The sequence below is a fragment of the Myxine glutinosa genome, chromosome 9, assembly GCF_964187855.1.
Source record: "Myxine glutinosa chromosome 9, kmMyxGlut1.1, whole genome shotgun sequence".
NCBI lineage: Eukaryota > Metazoa > Chordata > Myxini > Myxiniformes > Myxinidae > Myxine > Myxine glutinosa.
Window position 1 is genome coordinate 97,022,704 of NC_136269.1, and position 20,812 is coordinate 97,043,515.

Sequence of the window (20,812 nt, forward strand, 5' to 3'; positions counted from 1 at the left end):
CCCTGAAGAGCAGGAATGGCCTGGATGCCGGTCCGGGGGCGAGCCGGTTTGATATATGCACACAGATGAAGCAAGAAGCAAGATGCAAGAAGCAAGCAGCAAATATGATTTTTGAGTGCGTTTTGTGTCTTTGCTGTGCTTTCTCTCCCCTGCAATCTTCTTTCCAAAAAGGACAGGTCCTGGGTCATAGAACTGTAAATAAGAGTTAGTTTTTCTGTGCTTGTAAATATAAGATGCTGCCTACCGGATATGTGTTTAGTTTGGAACAATTCCGCAATTCGGTTAATTGTGGGCGTGATTCTGTCAGAGTAGGTACTTAACGCAATAGGGGGGGACATATTTAGTGTTTTAAAACGGTCGCACCCACGGGTTAGAGTAAATGTTAGAGGGAACCACATCTATATGTCACATGTAAAAGTAAAAGTTAATTTTCCAGATCATTCTCAAAACCGGTCTTTCCATTTTTTTTGTTCGGTTCGACTCGGGGACGAGTCTGACGAGGGAGAGGGGTAGTGTTGCGGTTTTGAGTTTTGTACTATAAAGGTTAAATTTCCCCCTCATAGTTAGTCACACAACAACACGTAGCCTCGCGATAGTGGTTATTTCTTAGTATTTGTGAGCATAGTCCTTTTCCTGTGTTAGTCTTGCGTCGAGTAGAATAATGAGAGCAGGTCCTCCATTGCCTTATGCCGCATCCATTGCCTTATGCCTCCATTGCCTCCTTGTGCTGCCTTTGGCTTTTTGGCACAAATTAACACGAGGCAGGCATGGCAAATCGAGCAGGGACCGAATGAGGGTGGCAGAGAAGCTGACGGTAAGCGCAAGCCGCCAATCAGGGATCAAAGGGAGTGGCTGCGGCAAAGCGTCACAGGGCGTGGTTGGAACGTTCGAGAGAGCTCAGGGCGTGTCCATATAACCCGTTGCGCAAAACCCCCCGAGGAGTAGAAGTTCGGGCAGCCAGAAGTCGAGTTGAGTTCGGGCAGCGCAGTTCGGAGAGAGGTGAGCTTGTACATTGAGCTATTGGAGAGGCGCGTATTGATGAGAGTTACGAGATCGGAGGAAAGACACGCATGAACCAAGTATAAGCGCTCGTATTAAAGTGACGCTCAGTTGAGCTTGAGGCTGAGCCTCTATTGCATTGGGTTACGCGAGTGATAGCGCGCTGGTGACTCAACGCGCTGTGGAAAGCCGCCGAGAGACGCGTACATTCCCTCCCACCTTCCTGCCTCATCTGCCCCTTTGTTCGAGAGACGCGCCACGAGGATCCCTTTCCACTACCTGCTTGCCATCTTCGCGGGACGTGCTGGGACCGTGGAGAGCACGCCGGGCCGCCGTTCCTGGACGACCAAGGCAGCGTGTGAACATCATCCTGCCTACAATTCCCCTTTGTGAGTGTGATTGGGCCCGTGTCTGGGTTTTTTTTGTATACTGAATCGAGGCTCGTGAAAGAGCTGACATTTACTTCACAAACAAATCAACCAGACAAACAAAATATATAAAAAGAGGGAGCGGAAGACAAGATGGGGAGAGAAGGGGAAGCACACAACCACAACATTTGAGAGCAGGGAGATGTGTGGGAGGGAGAGGGCTTGGGGGGAGGAGGCGTGGGAAGGGGGGGGGGGGGGTGGGAGAAGTATAAAACACAAGAGCACCAAGTACTTCCAGGACAGAAGTTGGTATTTCAAAAAAGTGGAATTGGGGTGAAATTACCGGGGGTAGAAAAGATCAAGGTTTTGGATGGGGGAAGATAAGAGATGGTGGTGAACAGCTGTTTTAAAGACCTGGAGGGTGGAGTGGGATTGAAGAGAGTGAGGGAGTTTGTTCCAGAGGCGGGAGAAAAGAGGAATGAAGGAGTGAAGGTGAGCAGAGAGTCTTGATTTTGGCAGTTTAACCATAAGAGGGTTGCAGGCAGATCTTGTGCGACCTGTAGGAATATTTGCGGAACAGAGCCCAGAGAGAGCTGGGGGGGGGGGGGGGGGCAAGGCCAGAGAGGAGTCGGTAGAAGACGGAAAGACCACCAACCTGCCTGCGGTGAGTGAGTGAGAGGCCCTTGGAGTTAGCTTCATCGCGGGAGATTCCAATGATTCTGTATACTTTGGTTTCAACAGCGTGAAGACGAGCTAGGTGTGAGGCAGGAGCACCAGCCCAGAGGGGAGAGCAGTATTCCATTGAGCTGCGGATGAAAACCTTGTATGTGGTGATGAGCTCAGGTGTGCCAAGGAAGGACTTCGCACGACGGAGGATGCCCAGTCAGCGACTGGCTTTGGAGGCCAGATTTGAAATGCGATTTTCCCAGGAAAGATCATGGCAGATAGTGAGACCCAAAAGCTTGAGTGACAGAACTTCTTGGAGAGGATTATTCAGAAAGTGGATGGGAGGGTTGTCCAGTCGGTCTTTTCGGAGAGACATCGTAAGAGTGTGAGATTTGTCAGGATTGAAAGACATGTTCCACTTGTTTGCCCAGTCTGTGATTTTGTCCAGGTCTGCAGAGAGTGAGGAGGCTGCAGACTGCCGATCTGAGGGATGAAGAATGGAGCGACAGAGAGTAGAGTCATCAGCAAAGAGATAGAGAGGATTTTCAAGACAGTCAGAGAGATCATTGATGAAGACCAGAAAAAGCACAGGGCCCAGAACACTGCCTTGAGGAACTCCAGCCTGAACAGGAAGAGGAGATGAGAGAAACCCATTCAGGGCCACACGTTGACTATGACTAGAGAGGAAGTCCGCCAGCCATGCGTGGAGATTTCCATGGATACCAAAAGAGGAGAGTTTGGTGAGCAGAGCGGGGTGCCAGACCGTATCGAAGGCACGTGATATGTCAAGGGAGACAGCCCTAATTTCCTGTTTGGCATTGAGGACCTCCATCCATTGTTGAGAAAGCAGAAGCAGCATGTCCAGAGTAGAGTGACCAGGTCTGAAACCAAATTGATGATCAGAGATCAAGCCATTGGAGAAGAGGAAAGATTTCATATCTGAAGCAATGATGGATTCCATGACTTTGCTGACAATTGGGAGAAAGCTGATTGGTCTGTAGTTGCTGGGATCTGTTTTTGCACCTTTTTGTGCAAAGCGGTGATGTTGGCAGATTTCCAAGCAGATGGCAGATGACCTTGAGCAAAAGAGAGGGTGAAGAGAACAGAGAGAGGGAGTGAAAGAGCGGAAGTACAGGATTTTAGGACCCGTGGGCTGATGCCGTCAGGTCCAGTTGCAGAATCAGAGTCAAGGGTTGACAGAAACTTTTCCACCTTGTCAGGAGGAAAGGACACAGAGTCCAGGAGCAGCTGGGTACGACTGGGTACGGTGGGTACAGAGAGGGATGGGTTTTGGACACAAGATTTAGAGGCAAACACAGAGTTAAGCATAAGACTGATTAAGTTCTTCTCTGTGTCTGCTTTCTACCGACTTGTACATTGTGTAAATCGCAATTAAATCCTGTTATTCCTTTATTCGACCGTCTCGTCCCTTCCATCATTGACTAAGCGTGGTACGAATAGAACCGCTCGAATCGGGTTCCAATACTAGAAAACTGCACCGACCACGTGGTACACAATCCGCTCGGTGTACTCAAATTACACGTGGCTCATGCGAGGCTTGCTTCCCCGCTTCCATGGCGGCCGCATTTTAGGTATTTAGGCGGCAGGTATTTAGCAGCAGGTATTTAGCGGCAGGTATTTAGGTACGTGCGAGACTTGGTCCCGAAACCCTACCTTGCGTTTGCCCAGAAGGGGCGTTTCAAGTCTCGGTTACGCCGGCCCAGGAAGAACAAGGGGCTTAATCCCCCTTTGGTAGGGGTAGGAATGGCGGCGGAAAACCGTAACAATATATGCACTGCACATATGTACAGTCACGTGAAAAAGTAAGTACACCCCATGTAAAGTTTTGACTTTTTCAACATATTTCAACATACAGCTATTTGATCTTCATTTCAACAATATTGATAGATAAAGGTGATATAATATAACAAATATCATGAAACATTTACATTTTGTAGTCCATTGTATAATTTAAATGAACATAAATGCAAATTTCGCATGTGGAAAAAGTAAGTACACCCTTGGCTCTAATAGGTGGTATTGCCCCCTTTGGCAGAAACAAACTCAAGTAGGCGTTTCTTTTCCTGTCTACCAGTCTCTGACATCGACTGGAAGAAATTTTTGCCCACTCCTCCATGTAGAATTCTTTCAGCTGTGCGATGTTTGAGGGGTTTCTTGCATGCACAGCTCGTTTCAAACCCCCCCACAACATCTTGATGGGATTTAGATCCGGCCTTTGACTTGGCCATTCCAGAACCCTCAATTTCTTCCTTTTCAGCCATTCCTTGGTAGATTTACTGGTATGTTTAGGGTCATTGTCATGCTGCAAGGTCCACCTTCGGTTGAGCTTCAACTTTTCAACAGATGGCCTCACATTATCCTCAAGCACCCTCTGGTACAATGAAGAATTCATCGTGGATTCTATGATGGTGAGCTGCCCAGGCTCTGATGCAGCAAAGCTGCCCCAAACCATAACATTTCCACCACCATGCTTTACAGTTGGTATCAGGTTCTTGTGGTCAAATGCTGTCTTTGGTTTTCGCCAAACATGTCTTCTGGTACTGTGGCCAAACAGCTCTACCTTTGACTCATCTGTCCAGACCACATTGTTCCAGAAGTGCTGGTCTTTGCCTAGGTGTTCATTGGCAAACTTTAGTCTTGCCCTGATATTCTTTCTGGACAGCAAAGGTTTCCTCCTGGCACACCTCCCATGTAGAACAAATGTTTGCAGCCTCTTTCTTATGGTGGACTCGTGCACTTTGACATCAACAGTGGCAAGAGCTACCTGTAGGTCCCGTGATGACATTGTGGGGTTCTTGGAGACTTCTTTCAGCATCTTGCGGTCTGCTCTCGGGCTGAACTTTCTGGGGTGGCCTGGCCTGAACAAGTTGGCAGTTGTTTGGAATCTTCTCCACTTGTAGATGATCTTCCGGACAGTCGAATGATTGATTTCAAATTGTTTGGAGATCTTTTAAAATCCCTTCCCAGACTCGTAGGCATCTATAACCTTCCTTCTGAAGGCCTCAGAGAGCTCTTTTGATTTAGGCATGGTGACGCTACACACTTCAACAACAAGAGCAAACCAAACTAAATGTCTGAGGTTTAAATTATACAATCTCTCAAATGTTGTGTTTGTGTGCTTCCTCCCCTTCTCTCCCCATCTTGTCGACCGCTCCCTTTTTTATATACTTTGTTTGCTTGTTTGTTTGATTTGTTCGTTTGATAAATGTTAGCTCTTTCACGAGCCTCGACTCTGCACACAAAAAAAAATAAAATAAATAAATAAATAAGACGGGTTCCTCCAAGATCCTCTCTGATGATGTCCTAATCATTTGCACCTGAGCTGGTGCACCTGATTCTAATTTTAGGTATTTCAAGTTGTGATAAATGTAGGGGTGTACTTACTTTTTCCACATGCGAAATTTGCATTTATGTTTATTTAAATTATACAATGGACTACAAAATGTAAATGTTTCATGATATTTGTTATATTATATCACCTTTGTCTGTCAATATTGTTGAAATGAAGATCAAATAGCTGTATGTTGAAATATGTTGAAAAAGTCAAAACTTTACATGGGGTGTACTTACTTTTTCACGTGACTGTATATACAGGGTGAGCCAGAAATATGGTCATTTCTGAAATTTGTGTGAAAGAAATAAAAAAAATTGTATTTCAAAATAAATTCATTCATGATATTGAAGTACATAACATGCATTTTATTTTATTTTATTACTGATTTAGTTTTATGTTTTTGCAGGCAAAACACTTGAGTGACCATGTGGAACTGGTCGGGTGCTGAACGCGCTTTCGCTATCAAAGCTTTTTACAAGAATAATGATAGTGCAACTGCTGCACAACGTCAATTCAAACTCCATTTCAATGTTCAACATCATGGAAATGTGCCGTCTGTCCGTGCTATCAAGTTATGGGTTCAGAAGTTTGAGAGGACCGGTTCAACTTTAAAAGACAAACCGCCAGGCACCCAAATCAGTAAGAACGGCACAAAACATTGAGCGTGTAAGGGAGTCAGTTTTGACAAGTCCGCATCGCTCCAGCCGAAAGCATGAATCAGCCTTAAGAATTTCTCACACGTCACTACACCGCATATTGCATGAGGATTTAAACTTTTATCCCCATAAAATTCAAACTGTCCAGGAATTAAGCCAACATGATGCGATTGCCCGCAATAATTTTTGTGAGGGAATGCTTGGCCATGTTGCAGAACGTCATGAATAATTGGCGTTTTTGTAAACATAAATAAAGCAGAGAATAGTTGTTGGATTTCATACTGTGGAAGAGGTTCCTCCAGAGAATATTCATCATTTGAAGAATGAGTATGGTGACTATCATTGATGTGAGCAGTTAGACATTGGGCAAAGCGTTTCATGACTGGGGAAACTGACATCGATGGCATGCCTCATAGTGGTCGGCCTGCATATTATACCAGAAAACAAGATTCGGATCGATGCGCTCATTAAAGTGTATTGTAGTTGATGGACACTGTGTGGAAAAGAACTTCACATTTGCCACATATGTATGTATATTCCCAGAATTGGAATTTTATTTAGTGAAAAATAAAATTAGAAGCATTACTTTCATTCTGACCCTTGTACATTGTAATGCAGAAAATTAGCGTATTATACACATTTCATGGATGGGGTTTCATGGAGACATATGACGATATCATCGCCAGCGAGAAACAGAGGGAGATTTTTTCGTCTTTGTTGACACACCAAACTGTATAAGGAAAGCACTGGGAAGGAAACGATGGCCTGGAAGACACATTAAATCCTTAATATGTTGTGAAGTGGGGATTCGAGGAAGCTTTCCCTGATGTTCTCATCATAATGAGGACATTTCTCACCGTGTGTGTGAGTATTGCAGATTGTGAAAGAAGCTTCTTCAAACTGAAACTGATCAAGACCTACCTCAAATCCACAATGCACCACTCTAAGCTCAGTAATATAGCCATCCTCTCCATACAGCATGAACTAACCGAGTCGGCTGAATTGACAGTTTCGAAGTCTATTGATTTGGCTAATTTGCCTCACTGAAGGCGAGGAAGAGGTGAACCACAGTCACAACAACAACTGCATGCTTAGTAGGCCAATGACCATTTAGAAACGCGGAAATTTGAGATCTCGTTCCGAGCGTCATTTTTCCGAGATACACCACTGATGACATCTCTTATATGTTTGTGAGTGATACAAAGGCATCAAAAGCACAACAAAAATACATGCTGGGATATCTAAAATAGTTTTGAAGTTGCTGCAAAATGTTTCCAAAAAAAAAAAAAAAAAAAAAAGACACGCTTGTATTGGCCTGGGGATACCCCCACATCCGGACCCACTATTTCCAAAATATGAGGAGATGCTTTTTACAAGAGCCTTGCTCTTTTAGAGAGAAAGAGAGAAAAAAAGAAGAAAATATAGGCTCATAGACAACAGACTAATGTTAAAACCTTGGGGGTTCTCCACAAAAAGTGTACACCATATGAACATTTTTTGAGCTGGACAGGTGGGAGGTTCCATGATATTAATCAATTTGTGGTGTTCTTCATGATTTTTCTTTTTGAGTATTCAAACACCACCATAAATGCAGTGCCCGCCCCTAACAGCACCAGAACCAGCACTCCGCCGGTTCTGGTGTTTAAGAAATTAGATGGTGTTTCAGAATGTTCTTGTTCTGGTGTTTCAGAATACTCACCCCGAACTGAAGTCTGAAACAACCATTCTACCAAATAAAGAGCTCTCACGGTTCTCACCAATACTACACTCTCCCCAGCATAACAAGAAAGAATATTCAATTATTTATGTTTGAGAGAACATTCAAAGTGGGTCAAATAACAAAATAATATACATTATACTTACCAGCAGATTGTGTCCACGGATGTTTTGCCATTTGTCAACTGGCTCAGAGATAACCTGGAATTACAACCATCGAATAATTAAAACAAACTTACAATGAACAGTCAGCTCTCACCAATCCATATTTGTAGACAAATTGCTCCAATTTGAACATTATCATTTAAAATCGTCCCCTTTATACCACTTCCACTTCTATTGTGCAGCATTACCATTCCTCAGTTTTACTGAATAGGGTCTTCCGTAGACCATGTCTTATTCCCAAGTGGTTGAAATGCATGTGCGTGACATCAGCACGTTCGCATAACCAATCGTGGTCAAGTCGTGGCTGCCTCCATTGCAAGCTGCAGAAAATTCACTGTGGCTGCACTTACTGCATAATGATGTATTTTTCATATACAGATGTCAAGTGAAAAATCATCAACATCAGGGGTGTGTTTCCATTAGCAAGCGGAATACTATCACTTTCCAGGTCAGTCGTTCCATATCGAACCACTTTGCAAGCCGCTCGCCTTGCAAGTAGAGCAAGCGATTAAGAGAGGTTTTTCGTTATGTTAGCAAAAATGGCCACCCTAGTCAGATTCAAAACAATACTACAATCAATGACATGTTCAGAGACATACCCCTGTTATTCGCATATTCGTAATATTATCAAAACATGCGTTTCATAATTTAATTTTTAATCTACTTTTCATCCAAATTATTTTGAGATCCACAAACATGCACAAGTCCCCCCTTCCCAAAAAGCACAATGGTAGTACACCCTTGACGCCATAGATAAGCTTGGCAGGGGGCTCCCTCCTTCTGACTCCCCATTTATTGATAAATTCTTTCCCTCTTCCTCATACTCTGTAGTCACTGCTAACATAATAAATTTGTTTGGGAAAATTGTCACAAGAGGATCGAGTAAAACTGAAAACAACGGCCTGGACAACATTTGCTCGAGCACCACGATAGCATTGTTTACATGGAAACCTCCATGTTGTTAAGCATCGCCGAGCACTCCATTCCGTTGGAGTGCTTGCTTGAGTGCTTTTAATCAAGCAAACCGCTTCACAAAAGACAGCAAGCTGCTTGCTAATGGAACACACCCCAGATCTCGTAATTCTCATTTCTTGGAATGTGACTTTTTTCCGTTTTAAGCCAAATATCCTAGCTGCCAGCACTCACTTGTGGACATAATGACCATAAAAAAAACAAGTACAGATACATTCAAAGTACACTGCCCCCCATGCCAAATAATTAAATATCCTACAGCGCGGCATTGCCGGGGAGCCTCCGGTGCCCGGCAATACCGCAGTGCAGCTCATAGAGGCTGCATTGGGAGGGAGAGGTGTACACTAATTGATTGATTAATTGTATAATTAAAATCAATAAAAGACTATCACAAAATATTTTCTTAATCAATTGGCTAATAGCATAACTAAACCACTAGTGCTTCATCCGAAGATGTATCTTTTAGAAATTTAATTAAATAAGCCATTAATAAAAAATTAAAAAATTAATTGATTAATCAATAAATAATTAATCAATTAATCAATAAATAATAAATCGATTAAATGATTAATCAATAAATCAAGAATATCCTTGATAGCCACATCACTTGGTCACTGTCATGTCGAAATATTAGCTTCCCAGCTCAAAAGGTGCCTGAGATATTGGCCAAATGAGAAAGAAAATAAATAAATGATTAATAATGAAAATAAATAAATAATAATCATTAAAAAATTAAATTATTAATCAATTCGGTCACAGAACACATAAACCACCACCATTTCATCAGAATCTGAAAATGAATTTTTTTCTTTTTTTTAGTAATTAATCGAATAATTGAATAATTAATCGATTAATTGATTGATTAATCAATAAATCAAAAATAGCCTTTGCAGCCAAATCACCTTGTCATTCGCATGTCCAAATATCAGCTTCCTAACAAAAGGTGCCTGAGTTAATGGTCAGAAGAGAAAGGAAATTTGATTAATTAAATAAGTACTTAATTAATCGCTAATAATGAAATAACTCAATTAATTGATTAATCAAAAAACAAAAAATTGCGTTTTTGACAAAGGATTTGCTCACTATTGTGCCGAAATTTCAGCTTTCTAGCTCAAAGGATGGCTGAGATATCGCCCAGACAAACAAACAAACAAACAAACAAGAAAACAACTAGAGTGAAAACCGAGTACTCCCTTTCAGCATGCGTCATTGCCGAGCCCCCTTTGGTGCCCGGCAATGACGATTTGCAATGCCTGGAGATGGCATAGGAAAGGTGCGGTGTACAAAAACATTGCATGTTTGTACCCTCAAATTATTGTATTGTGCTCTCTGAAATTTTATTCCCAAGTAGTAGGCCTACTCTTGGAATCGGGATTCAACGTTCGCAAGTAAATGCAAGCAGACAGGACAGCTGGATTTATGTCGCCTTTTGCACAAGCTGATTTGAAATAGGAACAAAATATTATTTCATCCACTGAAATTAGCCATACCTTAAATTACTTAAGATCAACCATCAGAATATCTTACCTTACTACTGTTAACGTGTTCCTCCCCGACCTCCTGGTCTCGGTATACCTCCGAACCCCGGGAGGAGCCACGGCAGAAAAATATATGCGGTGGAAAGAGGAATCCCAAGGACGCGATCCAAACGTGCACATTCACCGTTCAACCGGCGAACCGCACCGTATTCTTCAAACGCCGCTGTCGCGCACACACATCCCCGGCAAACCACCGGAGGGCGAGACCAGCGGATGCGGCAAAACCTTGTTCCGCGAACGACGCGCGAGGTTCCCAAAATGGCGGACGGCTCTTACTCGAGCCGCAGCCTCTAGGCGAGGATTCTCCGGAATCTCACGCCTGTACCTGACTTCGCAGGCTTTTTCACTACTCCAGCGATAACACCAATCGCCCGAGATTCCTTTCAAGGACTCAAAGTTCACTCGCGATGTACGCTCGACCACGCTAGGTACGGAGCTTCTACAAACACGTCTTTCCACTTCTTCCTCCTCCCCTCTTCTTCTTCCTCTCTCCGTCGTCATCTTCCGGCTTCCTGTCTCTTTTTCATGAGCGCTTTTAACCTTTTAAACCACAATAACCATTTCCCTTAAACAACAATAACCATAATACTTAGAACCAACAATAATAATAATAACAACAATAAAAATTAGTGCCGAATCCATAACACTACACAACCACAATATGCTCAACACGACACGACAGGCACCCAATCTATCTATCTATAATTCCAGTAATCTCTGTCTGTACGTTTGTCTGTGACCGCTGTTTCTCGACAACCACGGGTCCGATATACTTTTAACTTGCCAGGTATATTGCTGGGGACCCGAGGATGTGCCTTTTCAAGGTTTCATATTAATCGGACAATTACTTACCGAGCTATGTCCAAAAAACGATTCAACCAATCAGAGAGCAGCGAACGATCGCGTGTGCCGAACGTGGCGGGCACACTCTGCCTCGGATGGCACATTTGAGAGCGTATTCATTTATTTCACGTTTGCAAACTATGTTGGCGTTAAACTATGTTTTACAACTAATAAAAACGAATTTGCGATTCATTCGCTTTCCTGCGCGTTTGTGCACGCGATGGCGATTTCTTTACCAAACTCCGGAAGCCGTTCGCTTTGGACCAAACCATTGCATGTAAATAGAGGGGGGGGATTGTCACCACTCGCAAGCCGTTCGCTTTGGACCAAACCATTTCATGTAAATAGAGGGGGGGGGATATAATTTTAGATATAGATATAGTACGGGCATGCCCTAGTATATATAAAACACAGTTTGTGTGTGTGTGTGTGTGTGTGTGTGTGTGTGTGTGTGTGTGTGTGTGTGTGTGTGTGTGTGTGTGTGTGTGTGTAATGTTACCGATAGACTCCTAAACGGAGAGGCTTACGTGCTTGATATTTGGCATAGACATGGCCATTGAGCCTGGGACGAACATGGCCGAACTCAAAATATTTGACGATCCATATTTTTTATTCATATTTACCTCAGCGCACGGAATCAACGGAATCAGAGCAGGTGGGCGCTGATTCGCTCAGAGCGATCACGTGATGACGCTATGACGCGATAAACGCTATGACAAAAAAAATCGCTATGATGCTATGAAACGCTATGAACGCTATGACGCTATGAAACGCTATGAAGCTATGAACGCTATGACGCTATGAAAAAAAAAAATCGCTATGACGCTATGAAACGCTATGAACGCGATGATGCTATGAACGATATGATGCTATGAAAAAAAAAATCGCTATGACGCTATGACGCTATGAACGATATGAACGCTATGAACGCTATGACGCTATGAAACGTTATGACGCTATGAAAAAAAAAAATCGCTCGCTTTACCAAGGGGCTCGCTCTCCCCCCATTCCCCTCCCCTCCCCTTCCCCCTCCCCTCCCCCGCCCGGCAATGCCGGGTACTTCTGCTAGTTGGCTATATTTTAAAAACTAGAATGACTTTGACGTCATGACGTCGACCGATATGCCTCCACCCACATTATTACAATACTTGTTCCAGGTTTGATTTAAATCCCTTCAACTGTTCTCAAGTTATCACATTTTTATCTGACATGACCTGTGACCTTTGACCTCTTGACCCCGAAATTTTATCAGTTCATGTTTACATCATTTTACATATCTGTGCCAAGTATTAATTTAAATCCCTTCAGCTGTTCACAAGTTATCACATTTTTACCTGATATGACCTCTGACCTTTGACCTCTTGACCCCAACATTTAATCAGTTCATGTTTACATCATTATACATATCTGTGCCAAGTTTTAATTTAAATCCCTTCAGCTGTTCACAAGTTATCACATTTTTACCTGATATGACCTTTGGCCTTTGACCTCAGGACCTCCAAATCGAATCAGCTAATCTTTCCATCATCATACATACCTGTACCAAGTTTCAATTAGATCACTTCAGCAGTTCCCAAGTTATACACCTGTTACAGCCTTTGAACTTTGACCTCTTGACCCCAATATCTAATCAGTTCACCTTTACATCATTCTACATAACTACCAAATTTGGTCAGTATCCCATCACTGGTTCACAGGTTATTGTGGTAACAGGATTTTTACACATGACCTCTGATGTTTGGCCTTTGACCTCATGACCCCAAAATCTAATCAGTTCACCTTTACCTATACCTATACCTGCACCAAGTTTTACTAAGATCCCTTCAGCTGTTCTCAAGTTATCGCGGTAACGAAAACCTATCACGGATGGACGGACAGACGGACAACCGGACGGACAACCTGAAAACATAATGCCTCCGGTGACTTCGTTGATGAAGGCATAAAAAGGTTTAAAAGATGAGTTTAACCATCAAATAGCATACTTTACAAATTTAAATACTGGTTTCAAAAATCATTTATAATTATTATTTATTTTTGCTTCAACTTCTTTTTGCTTTTCTTATACTTCAACTTCTTTGTCAAGTTTCAAAAACTTATCACGTGAAAAAGTTGATGGATGGGTTTGAAGCTGCCATGAAATAAAGGATAAATTTGATTAAGGCTATAAACTTACTTCAACATCAAAATGTTGTTGAAAGAATTCTAAGCATTTCGTCTTGCCACTTCCAATGTTCCCTTCAATCGAGACCTTGATGGAAGAAGAAGATGAAAGTAAATTTGGTTAGGACAAGGAAACAAGGAAAACTTCAGTCGGAAGCATACAACTTTGTAACAAGAGACTGTGATTGCAAAAGTCAACAATGTTGAGTTGGGCATTGCAGGCAGCAAAGAGTGATTTGATTTGAATAACCACTCAGATCACCACCCCACCCCCCCCCCCCCCCCAATACACAAGCATGATATTTTATGTACCCATTAATCCTCCCCAAGCCCACCTCTTCTTGAGTTTCCAGTTTTCTGTGTTTCTGAGTTTGTGTGTGTATCCAATCCATCTTATTCACCCCCTCTGAATCATTCCCTTTTTATGGAGAGTTCACCCATCACAAGACCAAAATGAAATTGTGGAAAGGGGGGAAATCACTGGGAAAGGAGATACCTATCCACATCTCTCAAACTGGGAAAAGTTGTTTGTTGCTGGGAAACAGGAGGCAGGTAGGGAATTCGAGAGTTTGGCAGTGCATGGGAAAAACGGGAGGACTATCGTAATGTGTTGACTTTAGGAACACAGGGAGTGTGGGGGTGTGCAGCGGCTGCCAAACATGTGGAGTGCTTGAAAGTATGTAAAGGAGGGACAAACAGTGAAAGGCCCTTTGAGCATCTTCCATTATAGTCCCTGTCCCGGGTTTACAGACATAGACAGTGCCGGGTTTACAATGGCGTCAGGCCAACAATCAGAAGGGACCAATATATATTTTAAGTGTACGCATCGTGATCTTCTTTAATGGCCACTATTATCTCACCTTTATTGTGGAGTCGGCTGGGGGAAGCTTGGCTCGAGTATTCACAAACCAGCTGGCCAGGCCTGACGTTCGACTTGTTATGGCAGGAATTTAGAATTTGCTCATGGTGCCGGCGATAGTTTGCCTACTCTTCGTGAACGACACTATGGGGTCTTTAACATCCACTAATAAGGCTCGCAGACGGGATGCCCAGTTTCACATCCATCCGAGGGGTGGCACACACAATGATGAATCACTCTGCCGGGATGACCGGGATGATCACTCACCGGGATGAGTTTCTAGCTGGGTCGGGAATCAAACCCAGGCTAGACAGCATATAATCGATTGTATGTAGCTCTAGGCCATCCTGGCAGCCCAAATGTACACATCACTATACGTTTCAATAAAGAATATGTGTATAATTTAATGCTATACTATGTATAGAATATGTACAGTGTATAACTTAGTGGCATCAGAAAATGGCAGGCTGTTTTACCCACTGTTTTATTTACATGTTTTCATTTGTTATTTATTTCATGTACAATTGTGTACATGTCTTTCTGTCCTCGGGCAACCACTGCTGTTACCCCAGTGCTGCCATCTGCAAATTAAACTTGTAAATAAAACTTGAACACAGTTGTGTGCTGTGTTAAAGACTACGTCTGTATCGATCTCCTGTCTTTTGCAATAGTTCATCAACATAAAAAGAAACCCAGTTTGAAATAAATGATCGTTTTTCATTAATCATCCACTTTCTAAACTCCCCTCACACCTACCCTCCGAAACTCCCCCCTCCCTTTAAATTCTCCCCCCTCGCCCCTCCTAAACTCCCCCTCCCCTCCAAATCTTCCCCCCACCCCTCACCTCCAAAACTACCCCCTCCCATTCAATTCTCCCCCCCACCCCTCCTAAACTCCCTCCTTGCCCCTCCCCTCCTAAACTCACTCCTTGCCCCTCCCCTCCTAAACTCCCTCCTTGCCCCTCCCCTCCAAATCTCCACCCTTTCCCCTCCCCTTCAAAATCCCCTCACCGCTCCCCTTCAAAACTCCCCCCTAACTCCTCCACCTTCAAATCTCCCCCCCCCGACCATATTTCTCCAATTCTTCCCCCTACCCCCTCCTCCCTCCTCCTCAAAGCTGCCTCCTCCCCACTTCATCTCCCTTCTATCTCATACCTCCACCTCCTCCAACCTTCTACTTTTCTCTGCCCTCCCCCCCCACCCCCCCTCAAACAACTCCTCACTGTGCCTCATCCCATCACCATCAAGCCTTTTGTCCTCCTCATCCTTCCCTTTCTCCTCGCTCTGAAACACGATCAACAGCTCTCCATACCTACCCCTCTCACCCTTCATCTTACCCTACCCTTCCCATCGCCTGTCCTGTACCCGATGCTCCCCCCGCCCCCCCCCACCCCCACTTCCTTAACGGTATGGACCTCAAACATCCAGGGCCTTCGCTCAAACCTGACTGATCTCTCCATACAGGTCGATTCTGACAATCCAGACTTGATCTGCTTAACAGAAACTTTCCTCCTTCAAGATGTCTCTGATTCCTTAATATCTCCTCCTGGTTACTCCCTCCTCCGGTATGATAGACCTGAGCCTCGTCCTGGTGGTGGGATAGCTATCTTTATCAAAAACTCTCTTCCTCACCACTCTCCTTGCACTGCCCTCTCTCCACCCCACCCCCAGGAGTACCTCTGGCTACGGCTTCCTCTACGCACCCACCTTTTGTTCATATGTCTTTAGTACCGTACTCCAAACAATGATGACTCCATTTACATTTCGCTGTCTGACAACATGGACCAACTTCTATCCACTCATCCCAACTCTCTCTTCCTCATATGTGGCGACTTCAACTGTCATCATGCCAGCTGGCTGGGTGTGGGTACCTCTCTCCCACCAGCCATGGCATCTCAGCAAAGGACTTCTGCGACTCATTGGGACTGACACAATCTGTCAATTTCCCCGACCCGGATCTCAGTCAACGGAACATCTTCTCTTCTGGACTTGGTTATGACAAACTTCCCTGCAAATGTCTGCTGCTCTTCTTCTGCTCCAATCGGTTCTTCTGATCATGTGCATGTTAAAGTGGACATCTCTCAAAAATGTTGCCTCCTCAGCGTCGGCGAGTCTGGCATTTCACTCAAGCCGACTCACATGGTCTTCAATTCGCCATCAACCATCTGGACTGGTCTCCCATCTCTACTGCCTCTGATATCAACTCTTCCTGGGAATTCTTCCAAAGTAAACTGCTCTCTCTCATGCACAGATTTATCCCATCTGGTCTTCAGTTGTCATACCCTTCCTCCCGTCCATGATACACTGAATCTTGTGGTGAGGCAGTTGCCCTGAAGCAACTTGCCTTCACCTCATGGAAGACTAATCCAACTGAAGGCAATCTCATTTCCTTCCACCAAGCTCGGAACAAGTGTGTGTCTACCCTCAGGAGAGCAAGGTAGCACTATCTCTCTCCTCTCAAGACTGAGAGTTTGTTCCCCCTCCATCCCCTCCCTTACCTCAAATGGCTACACAGTTGAAACCGCACGTGACAAAGCCGAATGCCTCAACTCTGTATTTACCTCAAAATAATGTATCCCAAACCAATCTCTCTCTGCACCCACCTTACCTAGTCGAACCGAGCTGCTCCTGGACTCTGCGCACTTCTCTCCTGACAAGGTGGAGAAGTTTCTGTCAAACCTCGACTCCGATTCTGCAACTGGACCAGACGGCATCAGCCCACAGGTCCTAAAATCCTGCTCTGCCGCTCTTTTAATCCCTCCCTCTATTATCTTCACCCTCTCTTTTGCTCAAGGTCATCTGCCATCAGTTTTGTAAATCAGCCAACATTACCGCTTTCCACAAAAACGGTGCAAAAACAGATCCTTGCAACTACAGACCAACCACCCTGCTCCCAATTATCAGCAAAGTCATGGAATCCATCATTGCTTCGGACATCAAATCCTTCCTCTTCTCCAATGGCTTGATCTCTGATCATCAATTTGGTTTCAGACCAGGTCACTCTACTCTGGACATGCTGCTTCTGCTGTCTCAACAATGGATGGAGGTCCACAATGCCAAGCAGGAAATCAGGGCTGTCTCCCTTGACCTATCACGTGCCTTCGATACGGTCTGGCACCCCGCTCTGCTCACCAAACTCTCCTCCTATGGTATCCATGGAAATCTCCACACATGGCTTGCGTACTTCCTCTCTGGTCGCCGTCAACATGTGGCCCTGAATGGATTTCTCTAATCTCCCCCCTTCCTGTTCAGGCTGGAGTTCCACAAGGCAGTGTTCTGGGCCCTGTGCTTTTTCTGGTCTTCATCAATGATCTCTCAGACTCTCTGGAAAATCCTCTCTATCTCTTTCCTGATGACTCCACTCTCTGCCGCTCCATTCCTCATCCCTCAGATTGGCAGTCTGCAGCGTCCTCACTCTCTGCAGACCTGGACAAAATCACAGACCGGTCAAACAAGTGGAGCATGTCTTTCAAACCTGACAAATCTCACACGCTTACTATGTCTCTCTGAAAAGACCGACTGGACAACCCTCCCATCCACTTTCTGAATAATCCTCTCCAAGAAGTTCTGTTACTCAAGCTTTTGGGTCTCACTACCTGCCATGATCTTTCCTGGGAAAACCAAATTTCCAAGCTGGCCTCCAAAGGCAGTCGCCGACTGGGCATCCTCCGTCATGTGAAGTCCTTCCTTGGCACACCTGAGCTCCTCACCACATACAAGGCTTTCATCCACATCTCAATGGAATACTGTTCTCCCCTCTGGGCCGGTGCTCCTGCCTCACACCTAGCTCGGCTTCACAATGTTGAAACCAAAGCTTTCAGAATCATTGGAATCTCCCGCGATTAAGCTAACTCCATGGGCCTTTCACTTACTCACCGCAGGCAGGTTGGTTGTCTTTCTGTCTTCTACAGACTCCTCTCCGGCCTTACTCCCCCAGCTCTCTCTGGGCTCTGTCCCCCAAATATTCCTACAGGTCGCACAAGATCTGCCTGCAACCCTCTTATGGTTAAACTGCCAAAATCAAGACTCTCTGCTCACCTTCACTCCTTCGTTCCTCTTTTCTCCCGCCTCTGGAACAAACTCCCTCACTCTTCAATCCCACTCCTCCCTCCAGGTCTTTAAAACAGCTGTTCACCACCATCTCTTATCTTCCCCCATCCAAAACCTTGATCTTTTCTACACACGCTAATTTCACCCCAGATTCACTTTTTTGAAATACTAACTTCCTTCCTGGAATTCCTTGCAGTGTCCTTGTGTTTTATTGTGTGGACAGGAACAGTGGTGAGTTTGAGGTGAAGGTGGGAGTGCATCAGGGGTCGGTACTAAGTCCACTACTATTTGTAGCTGTGATGGAGGTGCTGGCTCAGAACGTAAAGGAGGGTTTACCGTGGGAGTTGTTGTATGCAGAGCAGATGATCTGGTGTTGATTGCGGAAAGTATGGATGGACTGAAGGAAAAGATGAACACGTGGAAGGAATGTATGGAGACAAAAGGTCTGAAGGTGAATATCGGAAAGACGAAGGTGATGGCAAGTGGTAAAGCATGTGGTGAGGTGGAAAGAACTGGGAAGTGGCCCTGTGCTGTGTGTAGGAAGGGTGTCGGAGTGAACTCCATTCAGTGTACAATGTGCGCTGAGTGGGTTCATCAAAAATGTAGTGGTCTGAGAGGGTCATTAACCAGTGTGGCAGCTACATTCAAATGTAAGGTGTGCACAGAGGGAGCTGCAGATGGAGGAAATGTTGAGTTGGATCTTGGAGACGGCGTGAAGCTGGAAGGTGTGAAAACATTTTGCTACCTCGGAGACATGCTGAATGGAGAAGGTGGATCAGACTCGGCAACGGTTGCTCGAGTGAGATGTGCATGGAAGAAGTTTCGGGAATTGAGTGGCGTGCTGATGATGAGGGGAGTGTCGTTGAAGCTGAAGGGAAAGGTGTATGCTGCAAGTGTGAGAAGTGTTATGATTTATGGGAGCGAGACATGGGTAATGAACGTAGAGCAGCAACGAAGGTTGGAAAGGGTGGAAATGCGAATGGTTCGACGGATGTGCGGAGTATCGTTGAGAGAGAAGAAGACAAATGATGAATTGCGAAAGATGATGGGAATAGAGCCTGTGATTGATGCTGTGAAGAGGAACAGGTTGAGATGGTTTGGTCATGTGTTGAGGAAGGATGAAAGTGACTGGTTGAGAAGAGTGATGGAAATGAATGTAGAAGGAAGTAGAAGACGGGGAAGACCGAGAAAGACTTTGCTCAAGATGGTGGAAGAAGAAATGCGGGCAAGGGGGTTAACAAGGAGAGATGCAGAAAATAGGGCAAAATGGAGAAGATTGTCATGGGGACCGCAAGGCTAACCCCCGCTCTAGCAGGGAAAATGGTCTTTAAAATGCATGTTGTTGTTGTCCTTGTGTTTTATACTTGACCCACCCCTCCCCCACTCTTCCCACGCCTCCTCCCCCCAAGCCCTCTCCCTCCCACAGATCTCCTGATGTCCCTGCTCTCAAATGTTGTTTGTGTGCTTTCCCTTCTCTCCCCATCTTGTCTACCGCTACCCTTATTATATACTTTGTGTGTCTGTTTGATTTTTTTTGTGTGATAAATGTTAGCTCTTTCACGAGCCTCGACCCTGTATCCAAAAAAAGAAAAAAGAAAAGAAAAGGCTGATCGGTCAATAGTTGAATGGATCAGATTTCTCCCCAGCAGCCTTTGAATGCAAATACAACCGAAGCCAACTTCCAGCAAGGTGGGGAAACTGACTTGTTTCGTATAGGTTGTACAGTTTTGAGAGAATGCTCTCATTTGTACACAAACTAAGCAGACAGACATGCAGACCTATGCAGACAGAGTCTCCCTCTATTTTGTCCCTCAACTCTGCTGTTGGTGTGCCATGTCTGTCTCTGTCTCTGTCTCTGTCTGAGAGATGGGTTAAAAACGATATATAGCACGTTATCTCAAAATGTTGTGGACGGATTTGGACAAAACTTTGTGTACGACTTGGGTTGGTGACAAGAACAAGCCGATTCGATTTTGGTTCAGGTTTGGATCCAGACCCGGCCTATCGGTGGGATACAAAATGTAAACCGTTCAGCCTGCCAGAGGTACAGTGCATTCAGAAAGTATTCAGACCCCTTCACTTTTTTCACATTTTGTTATGTTGCAGCCTTATGTTGAAATCGTTTAAATTCATTTTTTTCCCTCATCAATCTGCACTCAATACCCCATTATGACAAGGAGAAAACAGGATTTTAGAAAGTTTTGCAAATTTATTAAAAAGAAAAAACTGAAATATCACATTGACATAAGTATTCAGCCCCTTTGCTATGACACTTGAAATTTAGCTCAGGTGCCTCCCATCTCTCTTGATCATCTTTGAGATGTTTCTTCACGTTGATTGGAGTCCACCTGTGGTAAATTCAATTGATTGGATATGATTTGGAAAGGCACACACCTGTCTATATAAGGTTCCTACATAAGGCATTGAAGGTTCCCAAGAGCACAGTGGCCTCCATAATTCTTAAAT

At 44.4% G+C, this 20,812-nt stretch overlaps 1 protein-coding gene across 4 annotated transcripts in view; it reads right to left on the reverse strand.

Moving 5' to 3' along the window:
• The window catches only part of LOC137435209 (thymidine kinase 2, mitochondrial), a 100,717-nt gene that overhangs the window by 54,389 nt on the left and 25,516 nt on the right, over positions 1-20,812 (reverse strand). For all 4 annotated transcript variants that reach the window (XM_068128786.2, XM_068128788.2, XM_068128789.2 and 1 more), the window contains exons 3-4: positions 13,452-13,526; positions 7,908-7,961 (exon numbers count right to left, since the gene is read on the reverse strand). In XM_068128786.2, coding sequence (XP_067984887.2) covers positions 7,908-7,961; positions 13,452-13,526 — 129 coding nt within the window. The remainder of the gene's footprint in view (positions 1-7,907; positions 7,962-13,451; positions 13,527-20,812) is intronic.